Consider the following 17,443-nt stretch of genomic DNA (forward strand, 5'->3'; position numbering starts at 1 on the left):
TCCTTGACGGTTTTACAAACTGGTGGGAAAGCAACAGCTGAGCCCTCCCATGACAAATACCAACATTACAAATGTCTTGCTCTAGGGACATGCAAATTATTTTAAAAACACAGTAGCCCAACATCCGATACTGATTTCAGATAGTCAGAACGAGCCTGAGAAATAGAAAATAACCCTGAAAGTAATTTTCAGTCTCAGACCTGTCTCCCTGAACCCCCATGAAAGCACACGAGATACTTAATTTGGAGTGAGGTGATACATTGCGAGCTGGGATACTGGGTCTGTTTCACAGCATGTTGCCTGTAAGACAACATTAACTACTGCTGGACCTGCAACATATTGGTACTGGCCAATAATAAATACGTTTGATAGCCCTGTGCTGCATGAGAGATGCCACTCAGTGGGACATAGAACACCTCTGGAAGCCCTACAAGCTACACATGGAAGATAACACACTCTACCTCAGCTACAGCTGCAAATTAGTTTCCTTTTTGACACCATGGCAAGAGCAGCCTGTTTGTAATGTTGTGTCTATAATTTTTACTCCTTCAGACCACTTGTTACTGCTTCAAACAAAATTTCAGCAGCATGGCAACACGAAAAGATTCTCAACTAAGTTTTTTTTTTTTTTCCCAAAGAACCTTGGGCAGTGGAAAAAAGCTCATTCACTCCAAACTGTTAATGAAGAGTAAGGTTTAAGGGACATATTCAGCCAGCCTGATTGCTATTTAATCCCATGTCTGCAGAAAGTTATTTGGAAGCATTAGGCAGAGCGACTTATCAAAATTTAGATCAAGTGAGACCAGGTGTAAGAAAGCATGGCCTAAAAATAAGGTCTCAAGGGTCAGATCAGTTGAGCCCAACGCTCCTATCCATCCTAGCTTTCTTGTGTGGCTGCAGGTAACTCAACTGGCTCATGTGTGTCTCCGTTCCAGGCAAAGAACTTGTTTCTTTCCAATGACTGCTGGAAAGGATTAAAGACTGTGAAGTAGTCAAATATTACATTGACAAGGGTTTGTATAAAAACCTAAGAAGTGACCATACCTTTTCTGTTGTGACATTTCCAGAGGTAGTGTTTCTGAGCAGCACCTTATATTCTGTCGCATACTGCAGGTAAGAAAAACAAACAAAAACACAATGTTTGCCAGTCACATCATCAATATGACCATATCATTTCACAAGGAGGATACTACTGTTAGGAAGACTTTTTCTAGAGACCATTCTATGGAGGCTAACGAGTCTGTCCTGTGCAAGAAAAAGGAGTGACCTCATATGCAGCTCCTGTCCCACGTGGAAACAGAGGAGCGCTCCGTGACCCCCTGAGCTCCCAGGTTTGGGTAACGACCAAAGAATTCATCCCCTTGCTCTGGCAGGGGGATTGGACTAGATGATCTTCTGAGGTCCCTTCTGATCCCTAACACTCTGTGATTCCGTAATTCCCCTCCCCTCCACCCTGCTGTTGCTCACACCCCACGCTGTCGCACTGGCTCCTGCAGAAGGCAAGTGGCACTTGTGCTGTTTCACTGTTAGAAATGGTGAGGCAGGCATTAAAATTGTCAGTAAAATATCTAAAATCTAGGGCAACAGTTTACTTTGATAAATTAGCAAAAGCAGGGCACTTCTTCGGGCTTGTTTTCTTTAGATATAAAATAGGGGAAAGAAAATCTTATGTACTTGCCAATTACCTGTGACAACAGCAGTACAGAGGAAAGGAGGACTTTTTTATTTGATTCCTGGACATACCGAACCCTGACACTCAAGACACCACAGAATATCCTTTTTTAATGATATTTTTGTACTGCTCCTATGTTTATTTATAGACTTGTACTATGTTGTGTATACACTCAAAATAGGACTTGATTTTAAGAGTTCGACCTTGTTTTGATACAGAACACCATGAAACCAAAAACTATTATTTTGCTCCTGTATCATGAAGAAGCACTCTGCCTCATAGCAATATTCTTAATAGTGTCTATCCCAACATCCAAAATTAGTAATAAGATCTAAATCAAAACCCTCTTGGAGCCCCACAGCTCCTCTCCATCAGTTTAAACCACACTATGTTCTGGTGCAACTTATCATCCTACCACACTTAGTCCTCTGTTAGAAGCCAGGCTGAGCAATTAATCCAGCAAGGAGTACAATGGAAAATACTGAATAAAAGCATCAGGCAACAGGTAATGCTTACACACACCACAGGTGTAAAAGTTTAAAGAACATTTTTGGTGGAGGTACAAAACACAGGCTACTAATTTGCCCCCTTTTTTTCTTTTGAGGAGTATTTTTCAAAATCAAACCATGTTGTATGGAAGTTGTATGTATGATTACATCAGGTGCTTTTAAAAATCTCACCTACTGTAAGCAAATTAACTTTTGGTATTTTCTGCATCATCTTTCTAGTCCTTTCTAAAGAGCAGTCACTTTGTCTGTGTACTGTAGTTCATGTCCAAAGTCCACACATATCTTACCGTTCGGAAAGCTGCAGCAACAAGATTTGCAGGAAACAGGTTTCTGTAAAATAAAAACAAGAAAATTAAATATTTCCTGTAGAAATTCCAAAACAAATGCACCAATGCGTTTTAGCCTCAGGAACCGAATTCCTTTTGCAAGGCAAGCATATTGGCATTAGTGAGGTACGTACTACAGAAGACAGTCTGGCAGCAGGAAGCAGATGTCTTGCTACACCCCCAGGGGTATGAACGCCATCTTCTCTTGCTCACATAAAAAGGTCCCTGCTTGTCTGCCACACGTTACCATTTGGGCAGGGACACCAGGGGCAACGGGACATGATGCTGGTTATACACACCCAGTGGTTACAGAAACTGGTTTAGCCACACCAGCTGCAGCAACAGCTGATAGCCTCCAGGGTCAGGCAGATTTTTACCACTACTCACGTGATTACACTTTGCTCACAGCCTCAACATGAAGGACAATCCAATCAGCAAAATCCACTTAAGAGAATGGCATAACCCTTCAACAAAGGGTCAGCTTCCCTGAACACTGAGGTAAAGCAGACCATCATGAGCCAGAGTTGTCTGCAAGCGCTGAAGGGGTTAAACAGCACAGATGAAAGTAGGGGCAACTCATGTGGAAAGCTGCAACATCCGAATTTGGTAGTGCCTCCATACAAAAATGCAAATTGAGCACTAGGTTTGTGCAGAGAGTGTGGCACGCAACACGACACACACTTCTACTGGGCATCCAGTGTATTTGTGCATCTGTGAAGCAACAAGAACAGGAAAAATGGTTAACTGGACCATGCAGGGAAAAGTTGCTTATTGTTGTATTTTATATTTATTTTTAACGCCACACTTCCTTTCTCCCCTTATGGTGGTAAAGAGCATGTGTTCCCCTAAGCAAATGGCAGCTTTTTTTGCTGTATCAGAAAGCAAAACAGGAATAACAACTGATCTCTGGGGTGACAGCAGAACCCTTGCTGGCAAGGGTAGGAAGGTTATGGGCATGAACTGAATATACTGCCAGCCAAACGCATCCAGGAGGCACGAGAACTCTTACGGTGAGGAAACCTGACCCAGAGTCAGTTAACTGTGGCAAAACACCTTTGGGGAGCTGCTCCGCACCCTTTGCTCCTTGCGCTGCCCTGACGAAGGCCCAGGCCATGCCTCATTAATCTCCCCCCAGATTTTGCTGTAGTTACCCTGGCAAACACTTTAAACCAGGCCTTCGGCTGTGATAATTCCATGGATGATGTGGAAAGCGCAAACCCAAACCACAGCAAGAACTGGAGCAGCAGAGTCAAATCTTTGAAAGCAAGAAGAAGCTTAAGATATAGCACAGATAAGGACTTTGGTCTTTTCCACTGCATAGCTCTGTTATCCTGCCGCCCAGCCAGGGCTTTCCCACAGCCTTGACAGCAACGAGAAGTACATGGACCTTCCCAGACGAGTGGCTGCTGTGAACTACCTCAGCCTCGCTGCTGCATTACATTAGGAGGCAGACGCAAAAGCCAAATTTCTGTAATAATAACTTGGCTCCTAGAGTCTGCGTTTCACTGAGCATGGAAGAAGTAGCAACTTAAAATTTAACAATACAGCTGTCTGAAAGTAGGAGAGCAAGCTCTAGCTTTGCAAAGATGCTTAGGAATTGGTCAAATAAGGTCAATGGAACAGATCGCGTGCACCAATTCTTGCACAGCTGGAACTCTCTGGTGCATAAAAACCTCATTTAAAGTAAAAACAAACTTACTTTTATCAGGAATAAAACATCACATATATAAATGGGCCCAGCTCAGTGCACAGTTTTAACCAAAAACAAGTAAACATGCTGTTGCAAAAATAAGGATATTTCTTTTCAACTTTTCATAGCAGGATGATTACTTTAAAAAAAAATTTGACTGGATTTTGAAGAAGCAAAAAGATGAAAAAAGACTGAAAACCAATCAGAAATCAAATTACTCTTTGGGTTTTTTTAAATCAGCTTTCCATCCTGATGAAACAAAGCCAAAGGAAATAATCCTAAAGCCTAAACAATATGGTTCTCCAATGTTTAAATGTGGCCGAGAAACCAAACCCTCCATAATTTACACAGTATGTCAGGCATGGGCCTCAGTAATTAAACACTAAGTTAACCCCAAGCCTATACTTAAAGCACATGGTTGGGTGATGCCAGAAGCCCTGCCACAGCAAGGCAAAGGGCAGGTTCTTACTGCAAGCGTGAATAGCACTAAAGCCGTTCAAATACGAGCATGTAACAGTCACTCTTCTTTACCTCTGGAGCACCAGTTACAGGACTCGACTCTGACTACAGTAAAGAGAATTTTTGACAATCCACCAAGTAAAAAAATCTGTATCTCAATTCAGCAGCTCAGAAGGAGCTTTGTGTTTTGTTCAACTTCAAAGCACACCTGCCTGAAAAGTCCCAACAACACATAAAATAATGTTTTGATCCTCTTTGTTTTAAATCCCGAAGTTTAAGAACAAAATGTGTCAGGTCACGAAAAGCAACCAAAAAATAGACGGCTTATCTTAGAGGCATGAGTTCTGCACAGACTACACTCATTGTTCACCTAAGATCAGTCAGCGTGTGAATTAAATTAAGCTGTAATTATGGGTGCGTCAGACCACAGGTTTTTACCTGAGGATGGATTTGCGCAAGAACGCCGTAACAGTGCCTAAAAAAAATGAACAGGTCAGGATGCCTCATGCTCCAGGGAGAGCCAAAAGCTGGCTGGTGATCTGCCTGGGCTCATTGTATGCTGGTGCCCGCAGGCTTTGCTCATCATGTGAGGCGAGACAAAGTTCACCCACCGCAGAAATCCAGACCCGGCTCTGTCCCTGCGAGTCCGTGTTCGCCCCATCCCCAAGCCCAAACGGAGGAGTCGCACGGGGAAGCGCAAACATCTCTCCTATTCAGGTGAACCGGTGAACAGGAAAGCTTATGAGTTGGGTAATTGCGCATGCAAATTAAATGTGGGTGTCTGCCAGTTGGTTTCTCTGCACAAACCAAATCTTGAGGGTTTTTTTTGCTTTGAAAGCCCGTACTAGATGCAAATGTGGAGTATAAAAGAATCAACACAGTTATACCACTGGATTTCTGACTATTGCTGTTGTTTCTAATGGCCCCATGCCTGCTGCTGCGATGCCCTGTGCTAGAGAACAGGGTTGCCTTTTCAAAGCAGATATGGGTTATCACATGAGCACAGCACTGAGCAAACACTGAGTCTGAGCGATAAGGAGCCCAGCACAGGGATCTGGGATCAGGCAGCTTTGGCGCTGTGATGCAGAGAGACGAAACCTGCTCTTACGTGGCAAGAATGAGACAAGCCAGCGATGCATGACATCATGGCAGGGGGACAGCTGTTCTGCATGCACCCCAGGTGCTCCACTGCCGCCGGAATCTCGCTCCACAGAGAGGGATGGATTATCCATGCATGGACACAACTGCCTTTGTGGCATAAAGGTGAAGTAGGTGCCACAAAGACAAGCACAGGGCAGGAAAGTGTCTTTTTACCCGTTGCAAGTTGTGTACAAAGCACCACCACCCCCAAAAAAATAACGTCAGAAATCCATCAGACAGCTGTCAAGGGTGACAGTTGTGTCCTGGGGCTGGAGCAGCAGCTGGGCTGAGCCAGGAAACCTCCACGTACCTGCGTAACACACAATGTGAGAGAGCACTCATCTCGGGTCCTCTTAAAATAGGAACCAGAAAGCAGCAGCACCAAGGGCGGCAGTTTCAGGGTCCAAGTACTTTCTGACTGAACACTGTGCTCATCACACCATCTTCCCATGCACAGCCAGAAAAATGCAGCTGTTTCCTTCTCCCCAGGGAAGAGCTGCTCCCACCAGATGGGAAGGGACCATTACTCCTCTAACCAAGTTCAGCAGGAAGGTCTCACCGTAACTTTTGCTGTAACAGAAATCTTAGTTTAGCTGCAGCAATTAGTGCTGGTAGACCCAGGTGACTAAGGAAACCTGGAGCTGTAAAGGGAACAAAAGCATGTTGCAGCTCCCATCCTTCTCAATTTTGATATTACAGTCAAATTCCTCTCTTCTTTACCCTATATCTTTCCACCAGTGGAATAAGGATGCACAGGAACTCCTTCACTGCATGTGTAATGGATTTTTATTAATAACTGTTTCTAAATTATTTTTTTGCTAGAGCTCTGCAAACAACTTTGCTCTGGCAGCAAAAGCATGAAGGGAAATCCAGGCAAGCAGAACCTCTAAAATACTACGCATTCCTCTTGCACTGCTTCTCACAAAAAAGTTCCACTTCCAATGCCAAAAACCTTGCTGCTGGAAAACATATTTCTGTGAAAAAGCCTATAAAAAAGATTCTGTATTGCGTTATCTCCTGTTTGGGTTTTGTTTTGTTTTCTCTCAATGAAGTGTTTTCAATGGTAGGAGTCCACTGACAGCAACTTTATTGCCATCTGTGGCAACCTGCCAGAGCCCGGTTCAGATTGCTCCAATACCTTTATTTTTCTTTCTGTTCTTTCTGGTTTCATTCAATACCACATAACAATTTTTCTCATCTTTTTGATAGATATGTGGATGCACAATACATGCCCTGGACGTAGACCGATTTATGTGTGCATTTGCTTTAACACAGAGAAACCTGAAAATGTGTTTACTTATAGCAGATATTTGATACTTTTTTGCTTCAATGGTGCCATCTGCAGCTTTGTTGCTTGGAAAAAACAAAACAAAATATAGGGGAGTCAGTAGTAAAAGGCAACGAATATAAAGAGCAAAAGAAAGGAGCAGAAATGTTCAGAGGCTTCCTAAAATAACACCAACCAAGACAGTGCAGGCACAGGAACAAAACCACTGAGTACAAAGATCAGTCAGCAATCCCTACACTTCAAGAGAGGATACAGGCTCAGAAAATGAACCAAGTGAAGGTGGACAGTAACACTCACTAATTTTCCTTTGGCTGAGGGTACCCCCAAGTTAAAAGCTAGTTGTCCAGCTACGAAACCCAGTGGTTAGCCTACACCGATGGTGGTTCGCCAAGGTAACTGCAACTATTCTCACCACTTTTTATTCTATTTATCACTACAAAGGTGGCATCTCCCTCTCCTCTCCTAACGCTCAGGTTTTTCTCTCTCTTTCCACATCACGATTTCAGAGACAGCCTTCACGGCTGATGCTTTTGGCTGACTCACCAGGAAGTCCAAGGCTTTAAGAAACAAAAGCTACTGGAGTGATCGGTGACCAAGCGAGGGTCACTGCACCCCAAGGTCCACCCTGGCCCTCTGTTCCACAGCCTGGCCAGCAGAACGTGACCGGCGCTTGTCCCCGATCTCGAGCTCACCCCCACCTTCCCTCCGGCTCCGACGCTGCTCGAAGCCAACGCACGGGCTTGCAGACTGCGCCCTGAGTAGCCCCGTTGGCAGCACAGCTGGTAACCTCTGGCGGAGAGACAGAAAGGGCAGTGAGAAGCAATGAAATTTAAACTGTTTTAGCAGACTTGCCCGGCAGCCTGAGGAAACTTGACCTCACCACTCAGGGCAGACACCTGGACCTCTCTGTATCCTTTCTATAAAAAGCAGATGATGCTACTACCTCCTTTCCTCCCTGGACTGTTACAGCTGGAGCTGGATTAAAACCAGAATTCCCTTCCCAAAGCCAATTCCACAGTTTCAAAACATGTTTTCATCCCAAAATTGTGCAAAGACTGTTCCAGACCTTTTTTCCCACAAAAAAAATATTGTAAAACATTTTGTTGAAATGTTCCTTCTTGATGAGTGAGATTTTCTACTTAAGTCTTTTGTATAAAATTACAGCAAAACATTGACCTCACTGTAATGAAGTGCCAGGATCACCCACTGTTGGAAATTCTGACAGGATCAATAGGTTCCTGTGAAACTGTTTGATTTTGTTGAATCAGCAAATATAAATCAGAGCCAAAACAAAACTCTGACCTTATCAAAACATGAAGTCTTGACAATTGCCCATCAGAAGAGTTAATAAATCAATGGATTCTTGCAAAACGCTTGACCCTGCTGTCTCAACCGCTTTTCAACAAGCTGTGATTGGGCTGTGTTAGCGGGTGGATGGAGTCACCTCCTGGTCACCATCTCTCTCCTCCTCACCTGTTTCTCCCTGGTCAGAAGCCCAACACGATCAGAACCAAGCTTGGTTTCCACTGTCATCTGCCCAGGTGGGTGTTAAGCCCCAGAGCACCCCATTCCCTCACTGACTACCCACTTCATAACCAAGATGATTAGAGTTCTTTATTCTCCATTGCTTTGCATTCTCCACCAAACAAAGTAGTAAGGGATGACACCAGAAATGCTAAAATTTCCCGTCATTCTCCTCATCTTCTGCTGACACTCGGTGCTCACCTGTTAGGTACAACTGAGCTGTTCTCCATGCCAGATGCTCTGAAGATGTCCATGAGGTCCACCTTCAGCTAGGACCACATGGAATAGGAGTGCTCCAGAGCCCAGCTTAATGCAAAAGCCTGAACTGCATGCTCTGGAGAAGCCTGTCTTTCTTCACTGACAAGGGACAAAGTTAAGGAAATCCAAGGTCCCCCCTGGGTTCAGAGCACACCGCACTTTCTGCTTCTTTTTGGCTTAAAAAAAAATAGGAACAAACCAATCAGCCTTGTGGAAGCACCTCTGAACTCTTGCTGGATCCCTGCCATGACCACTGAGCTGCAGCCTCCCTCTGCCTTTGACCATGCTCATCTTTTAGGGAGCTCCAAAGAGCTGCCCACATGACAGATCCTAGATGAGACAGGCCATCAGCAACCCCGCTGTGGGGCACAAAGGCACCTTCAGGTCAGCTCTGCTGTCCCCACCCTGTGTCCTGGGGAAGGGGACAGAGTGCCTAAGCCTCTTGCACTTTCCAGGAGCGAAACCAAGAGGGTGCTCCAGCAACTCAGGCTGGAGGAAGGCAGACAAACTAGACCTGGAAGGGACACACCAAAACAGAGGCAGCCTTTTGGCTGACCACTGAGTCATCATCTATTAGCTACCAAAGCTCAAGATAAATCTCTTTTCCAGAGGGGGTGCCTGCACGCATAAGTACATGTTTGTGCAGAAGCTTTACACTTGGAAACTGAAGACCTCAGCCAAGAATTAAGCTGGCCTCCAGACATCACTGTGACAATAGATAGCAACATCTTTGGTCACTAACTAATACACTTCCCAAAAGCAGAAGGGATCTGAGTCCTGGGAAAGGACACCCTGTGTCATCCCTGCAGAAGTCATGGCAAATACTGACTCACAGCTCTGATTTTGCTGTTTCTTACTTGGGCCATGTTATTATAATCTGTTTTCAGTGCTGTAGGGGCACTCTGTTTACCTGCTTGCACCTCACTTTTACCTTTTATCTGAAACTAAGCTGAGTAGTGAAGCCTTGAAGGATACGGCCAGTCCTGTGACACAATTGAAAACAATTTTTTTTCCTGTATCTCATGGAAAGCTTCAGCACCAAAAGAGAGAAAAGGAAAAACAAAGAGCAAGATGCTGCAACACCCACCCAACCACACTGAAGGCAATGGTTTCAGCTCTCCAAACCTACAGACATTAACTGAAGACAAGGTTACTCTGGTACCTTCCACCAGAGCAAGAGAGAAGATCGATGGTCAAATCAGAACACCCACATTTTCAAAAGCAGGTTAAAAAAAAAAAAAAAAAAAAAAGGAAAGGGAGAAGAAAAATCACAAAACTTTGGAGTTAAGGATTCAGTCCCACCACCATTATAACTTCTTTGAAGATGAACCCTCCACCTGCCTTTACAGACCAGAGCGAGAAGCAGCTTTCTGCTCCCAGCTTCACAGATATTACCTACAGCCTGAAGCTTGCTGGAGCATCCCTGCCCCGTTTCTCAGCTACATCCTACTTGGTATTGCACGGCAACACAGGAATGAAACGCCAGCTACAGCAGCCATGCCAGAATGCACATGGAGCAGCCACTCCTACAGTCATCTTCCCAACTCTCCCACTTGTACTGACTCTTTTTTGTATTTTCCTTCACCTGCCTACACTTTCATTCCATGTCACCTTCACAGCCAGGACACCTACTCTCTATGTCCTATTATTACTTCTTAATGTGCCCTGTCAGGAATTGCTGGTCCTTAAGAGAGGACCTTACTTGTGAGTCCTTAAGAGAGGTGGGCTGAGGACACAAAGTACGTGGCTGCCAATGGGACAAACTGGAGTACACTTTCTGTCCAAAGGGAACATGCTTCTCTCTGGGGCACAAAAGGACATGAACATGGATATGTAAACACAGGCGTTCTAAAACTCTTTTTATCTTTGTTGCCACATAGGTTTACTCAAACACAGTGAAAAAGTCTCTCAGCTGAAAAACTGAACTCGTAAAAGCAAAGCAAACAATCTAAATAAAAATCTCCCACTTAGCTTTGCAATTACCAAGATATATCTGCTAAGCACAACTCTCCAGCCACTTCGCTGGTATGGTCGCCTCCTTTAATCTTCCATTTGCGTCTTGGTAACAAGACTCACCACCTCCAAAGCCGTTCATCTTCCAATGTTTCAGCAAACCTCCACACTCCCTATTGATGCACTATCACTTCCCATCACTTCCTCAACTACACTCATCATGAGAGTTCCAGCTGTCACTTCCCAGTATTCCTTTATTCCACAACTTTTCTCAGGCACCTGTAATACACTTTTCCATGACTGTCCAACACTACTCAGGTGTTAAAAAGTGGTACAGCCAGAGCCGGGATAACAAAGCACATCAGCTGTCCACATCTGGGGTTCTGCACCAAGATTATCAAAGCACAAGAAACCACAGTTGGAAGTCTGATACTCAAAAAGCTGGCTGGATGTCTGCCTCATTTGTGTAAGTGTTCCCCTCTTATTTAAAGAGCTGGACAGATCTCAACAAGACATGAGCTGTAAGAAAAAAATAAAAGGTGAAGCCTGCAACTTTGCAAGTAGGAGTAAGGATAAAACAGAAAGACTACGATCTGAGTAGAAGTGAAAGCCTTGCTTTCAGGTAGTTTTGGGGAACATAAGTATCATCTTTGCAAGATGCAGGGGTGGGATGGGAAGTTCACAAATAGGGTGTCCTCATGCCAGACTATGTTTAGGGTATGTCTTCAATGGAAATATGGGGTTGCATTTCCCTGCCTTAAGAAAAAGGTGCTGTGTGAGGGATGGGGAGAGCTGCCCTCCCCTGCCTGCAGGAGATGGGACAGGACAGGCAGTGGGGCAGCAAAACACACCAAGCAAGGCCATGCCTGCCCTGCAGCCAGCATCCAGGAGCTGCTCTCCCTCCGAGGGGGGACCAAAAACAGACCCAACCACCCAGACCTCTGAGCAAGCCTCTATTCATTCTCACAGCCACCCAGCTAGAATTAAAGATCAAGGGGGGACAGGCAGAGCACAACGCAGCCCTGGGCCTGACCGTGCTGCAGGTACCTGGGCAGAAAGCAGTGCCCGTGGAGAAGCCAGGATGATGAGGAGAATGGGGATGGGAAGACGGAGAAGGGGGGATGAGAAGACGGAGAAGGGGGGATGAGAAGACGGAGAAGGGGGGATGAGAAGACGGAGAAGGGGGGATGAGAAGACGGAGAAGGGGGGATGAGAAGACGGAGAAGGGGGGATGAGAAGACGGAGAAGGGGGGATGAGAAGACGGAGAAGGGGGGATGAGAAGACGGAGAAGGGGGGATGAGAAGACGGAGAAGGGGGGATGAGAAGACGGAGAAGGGGGGATGAGAAGAAGTGAAGGAAGGGGCTGTTCCCCGGCCGCCCGCTGCAGTGTGCAACACGGCCGAGTCTGTCATCATCCTCCGGCGGGGAGGGCGGGAAGGAGGGGGGAGGCGGGGGGAGCAGGGCGGCCTCACCTGACGAGGTCGAGGAAGGAGTCCACCGTCTCCTTGTTGGTGGGCACGTCACCCGAGAGCCCCAGCCCGGGGGCGTTGAGTGCGGAGGCGCCGGCGCCGGGGCGGATGATGAAGCCGAGAGCGACGGCGAGACCGGAGGCCAGCAGCGTGGTGCCGAGGAAATAGGCGATGGCGATGCCGCCCAGGCGGCCGAGCGAGCGGGCGTCCAGGCTGGCGGCCCCCGACACCAGGCTGCAGACCACCAGCGGCAGGATCACCATCCGCAGCATCCGCAGCAGCAGCTCCCCCGGGAAGGCCAGGTAGGTCACCTGCGCCCGGCTCAGCGCCGCTCCGCGCACGGCGGCCCCCAGCGCCACGCCGGCCACCACCCCCGACACCGTCAGCACCACCAGCGCGTTGCGCCGCAGGAAGCCCCAGCAGCCCCTCAGCCGCCCCCGGCCGCCTCGCTCCGCCGCCGCCGCTGCCGCCGGGCCCTCCGCGTGGCCGTTGCGGCCGTTGCCCGCCTTCTCGTCGCCCGCCTTCTCCTCGCCCGCCGCCTCCATGCTGCCCGGCGCGGCAGCCAGCAGCGCCCTCCCCGCTCCCCCGCTGCCGGCGCGGAACCGCCTGTCCCGCCGCCGCGCGGCTGACTGATCGTCCGCACCGAGAGAGCCCGCCCCGCCGCGTGCCCGGGGGGGCGGCACCGGCCCGGCCGGGCCCCGCCCACGGGGTGGTGGCAGCGCCCGTAGCCCCGGGGCCCTGTGGTGCCGGTGTGCGCGGCGCCATGGCCGCCAGAGGGGCCCGCACGTCACCTCCGCGCCCCGGCGGCGCTGCCCGCGTCCTGGCCGCGGCCCTCGGCCTGCTCACGGGCTGCACACGGGCCCTGCGTGGCCTCGTGGTTCACACACGGCCCCTCAGTGTCCTAGAGCTCAAAAATATCCCCTCAGTGTTCCTATGGTTCACACATGTCTCCTTAGTGGCCCTCAGTGTCCCCACAAATCACACCTGTTCCCTCAGTTTCACCATGGTTCACGTCTCCTTACTGTCCCTCAGTGTCCTCACAAATCACACACATCCCTTCAGTGTCCCCATAGTTCACATGCCTCCTCACTGTCCTCATGGCTCAGACAGGTCTACTTAGTGTCCCCGAGTGTCCCAACAGATCACACCTGTTCCCCATGGCTCACATACATCCCTCTCAATGACACCTTCAGTGTCCCCATTATTCACACATGCCCCCTCAGTGTCCCCATGGTTCACACACATCCCCTCAGTGTCCCTCAGTATCCCCATGGCTCAGACACATCTACTTAGTGTCCTTGAGTGTCCACACGGATCACACCTATTCCCTTAATTTCCCCATGTCCCCATGGCTCACACCCATCCCTCTCAATGACACCTTCAGTGTCCCCATTGTTCACACATGTCCCCTCAGTGTCCTCATGGTCCACACATGTCCTCTTAGCATCCTTCAGTGTCTACACAGCTCACATATATCTCTTTGGTGTCCCCATGGTTCACACATGCCTCCTTAGTGTCTAACACGTCTCCTTAGTGTCCTTCAGTGTCTCCATGGCTCACACATGTCTCCTTAGTGTCATCATAGCTTGTGCATGTCCCCTCAGTGTCCCCACAGCTCACAGAGTTCCCTTCAGTTGCCCACAGATCACATGTGCTCCTTCAGTTTTCGCATGTCCCCACAGCTCACACATGTCTCCTTAGTGTCATCATAGCTTGTGCATGTCCCCTCAGTGTCCCCACAGCTCACAGAGTTCCCTTCAGTTGCCCACAGATCACATGTGCTCCTTCAGTTTTCGCATGTCCCCACAGCTCACACACATCCCTCTCAATGTCACTCTCAGGGTTCCCATGGCTCACACATGTCCCCTCAGTGTCCCCATGGCTCATACATGTTCCTTCAGTGTTCCCATAGTTCATGCACATCCCCTCAGTGTCCTCCTCCATGTCCTTCTCACTGTCCTCATGGCTCACATATGGTCCCCTCAGGTTTGCCACAGCTCACACATGTCCCCTCAGTGTCCCACAGCTCACACATGTCCCCACAGTGTCCCCCTCCTCTCTCCAGGCACCACTTGAAGAGGTGGAAGCCATCCTCTGCAGCAGGACAGGTCTGTGGCCATGCCTCCTCTCCCCATGGTCAAAGCTGCCCAGCTGGTCCATGGGCTTGTCAGCGGCAGGGTGGCACAGACCTGTTGGCTCCAAGCATGCTTGCTTGCGGAACCACACTGAAACCCATGTCTGATCACACGAGAAGGTTGTCTGAGAAGCAGACAATGTCTCTGATGGTGTGAGGGGCTGATAAGGACAAATCCGCAGGGATCTTGGAGGTACAGTACTTTCGTGTTTGCTCATAGAGCCCGTTGCATGAGCTTCAGCCAACGCCTGGATTTCAGAAGGGGCTTCATTTCAGTTCATTCCCTTGGCATCAGCAAAGCACAGCCTAGCAGAAAACTCGCTGTGAAAACAACCAGCCACACATTTGCTTTTTGAGTAGACCACACTAATTAAAGAGACTGACAGGGCGTGATGGGACAATAATCCAAATTTAATAAGAATCTTTTATGCTTTCTAGCCTTGTGGATAGACTCAAAGATCCCTACATTATGGCTAGAGTTCCTGGGAGTTGTCTCTGTCTAAATTGGTTAGCACCACCACTGACAAGCAACTCCATCCACCATCACCCACCTTGGAGCTCAATAAAAGCCTTGACTCATGTCTTGCTCTTGCACCAAAATTTGACCCCAGATACCAAGTATATTCTTATTGGTTTGTTTTTTGTGTTTTGGTTTTTTTTCCAGATAACTTTCCTTTTGAGAAACACTCAGTTTGTGAAAGTCTGGGAATGAATGTTCCATCAAACTAGGATAAACAGAGAGAGGAAACAGAGACTAAACTAATCAGGAAAGCAAGTATCTGCAAATACTTTCAAAGACATTCAATTGCATCAACCTCAAAAGGAACAAAAAGCTGTATGGATGTCTTAAAGTCAGTTTTGAATTCTTTTTTCAAATAGGTTTGTGAATAATAAACAATTAACCTTCCAAAGTAATTGTTTCTTTCCCCATCAGAAGGATTTCTAAAATAGATTTTTAATTAATATTTTGAGAGTATTCCCCATGAAAATATCATGCTTTGTTTTTCCTTTGCGTCTTTTCCTGCCATTCTTTCCTGGTCTCAGACTTTTTTCTCTCTGTGAAAAGGGGAAGAAAAAAGGGAAGGAGAAAAGGCAACAGAAAATAATAAAATAAATATAAAAATACAGAAGTCTTTATTCTCTCTTTTAGTTGAGAAAACATTCTAAAACCAAACAATGAGCAGGAATGCTGTTTCCACACATAAACTGAAAAGCAAGGAGAGAAATTCAGGGAAGGGTGAACAAGAGGAACACATGAAATGGGAAAACTCACGTGTAGCAGCACATATACAAGACCAGTGCGAGAGTTAAAACAGAGCCTTTCCCACCGTACGAAGTGACAGTAGGCTTCTTCTCCCAGAGGATCTCCCCATGTCCTTGCAGGGTCGACTTTGCTCAGAGCAGTGCCAGGAGAACAGCCAGGTGAGCAGCGGGAAAACACACATCCAAAATTGTAGATTCCACTGCATGTTTTTTAACCTGTGCTAAGGCTGGTTGGTGATGACCAACCGTTCATGAAGAACACCTTGATGCAGGGATACCTGTGTAAAACTTCCTGGTCAACAACACCATGAGAATTTGGATTCCAAATTTCCCCCCTCTTTTTCCCTCTTGATATTCTGATTTAAACACCGATACAAACAGTTGTTCTTCTTCTCTTAACATATCTTCAGATGACAAGGCTTTTGCCAAGAAGAAGGCAATAGAGCATGTGAACCTCCCACCATATGAATGGACATTATCCCAAAGATGTTTTTCCGCACCCTGTGAGAGTTCATGGATGGCTGCAGTCATTAACTCTGAAGCCTGCTGACTTATTCAGTAGTAATCATTGACTGATCCATTGTGTCATGTTTTTATTCCAGCTCTTGTAGATCTTGGGAGCTTTCCAGTGAGTGAGCCTGCATGTTTCCAATGTCCACCCTGCTGGTGCTTCTAAATTACAGTTTTTAACTTTCCCTATTGCGACTTGAACAAATTTGGTTTTGTCTTAGATGCTTTCACCTGCACAGGACTACAGTGCTTCCTCCAGAAATCAGCAGAGGGATCATAAACAGGCAAAACCAAACCAAAACAGAGTAAAAAATACAGTACCTTTTAAATAAAATTAAAGAATTCATTTTGCTTTGGATAAGGAGACAGCCAACATTGTTTTCACCACTGGTCCAGGAAAGATGAAATCCTGCTGGTTTCCAGTCAAATTCTGCTTGATATCATTTTTTGATGTTGGGTATTTGAAACTCCAGCCTTAGTGAAGTGAATATAAAAATACCGACAGCTGTAAGAGAATCAGGTCCTTCCCCTCCATGTTACAGCACCAAGCAAGCAGAATACAGGACTTATTTTGAGCCATTTTCCTCAGAAAAGGTCCCACTTTGTGGAGGGAAGTTGATACTGAGACCTATCTGAGGAAAGGCTGACAATTCCTTTTTCCTACTGCTCATTCATTCCCACTGTTACTCTTTACCACACTCTTGCTGCAGATCAGTGGGATGGACACTTAGGATGGGATCTATGTAATCTAGCTGTTGACAGCTAGAAATTAAATGTCTAATTCTTGCTTTTTCCACAGTCAACAGAGATACAGGGAAGGTCATTCCCTTTTAAAAGATGTGTCTGATGCAGATGAGGTGAAATTTTCATCTACTTTTACCCCCTGGATAAGGAGAAGACCTAGACAATTGGTTTAGGATACCCAGGTTCCAGGTGATTTCTGTCATGTGACATCCCTGACTTACAACGCAGGTCTCACCAAAACCAGACTGTACAACAATATCACAGAAAACCATCATTTTCCTCCCTCTGTGACTTCTGTATATGTTATACTTACGCAACATTACAACTCAAGATGATTCTTTTGTTCCTCAGAGGAAATTTAACCTGGCAACCAAACTCTGTCCTAATTTTTTTCTGCCCCACTCTCCAAAATATAAATGTACGCTGGTCCTAAGGACATCCACATCTGGAGCTAGCTCTGAACTTCACGGTGGCCTCTGTAATAAATTCAAACCTCCAGACAG

General features: G+C 46.8%; 1 protein-coding gene across 1 annotated transcript in view; it reads right to left on the reverse strand.

Annotated features, from left to right (window-relative positions):
• The window catches only part of SLC1A4 (solute carrier family 1 member 4), a 36,541-nt gene extending 23,587 nt beyond the window's left edge, over nucleotides 1-12,954 (reverse strand). The window contains exons 1-3 of the mRNA XM_065836007.2: nucleotides 12,293-12,954; nucleotides 2,469-2,511; nucleotides 1,045-1,107 (exon numbers count right to left, since the gene is read on the reverse strand). Of these exons, the coding sequence (XP_065692079.1) occupies nucleotides 1,045-1,107; nucleotides 2,469-2,511; nucleotides 12,293-12,834 (648 nt within the window). The 5' untranslated portion in view covers nucleotides 12,835-12,954. The remainder of the gene's footprint in view (nucleotides 1-1,044; nucleotides 1,108-2,468; nucleotides 2,512-12,292) is intronic.
• Between the last annotated feature and the right edge of the window lie 4,489 nt (nucleotides 12,955-17,443).

The sequence above is a fragment of the Patagioenas fasciata genome, chromosome 3 (genome assembly GCF_037038585.1).
Source record: "Patagioenas fasciata isolate bPatFas1 chromosome 3, bPatFas1.hap1, whole genome shotgun sequence".
In the NCBI taxonomy this organism is placed as follows: Eukaryota; Metazoa; Chordata; class Aves; order Columbiformes; family Columbidae; genus Patagioenas; species Patagioenas fasciata.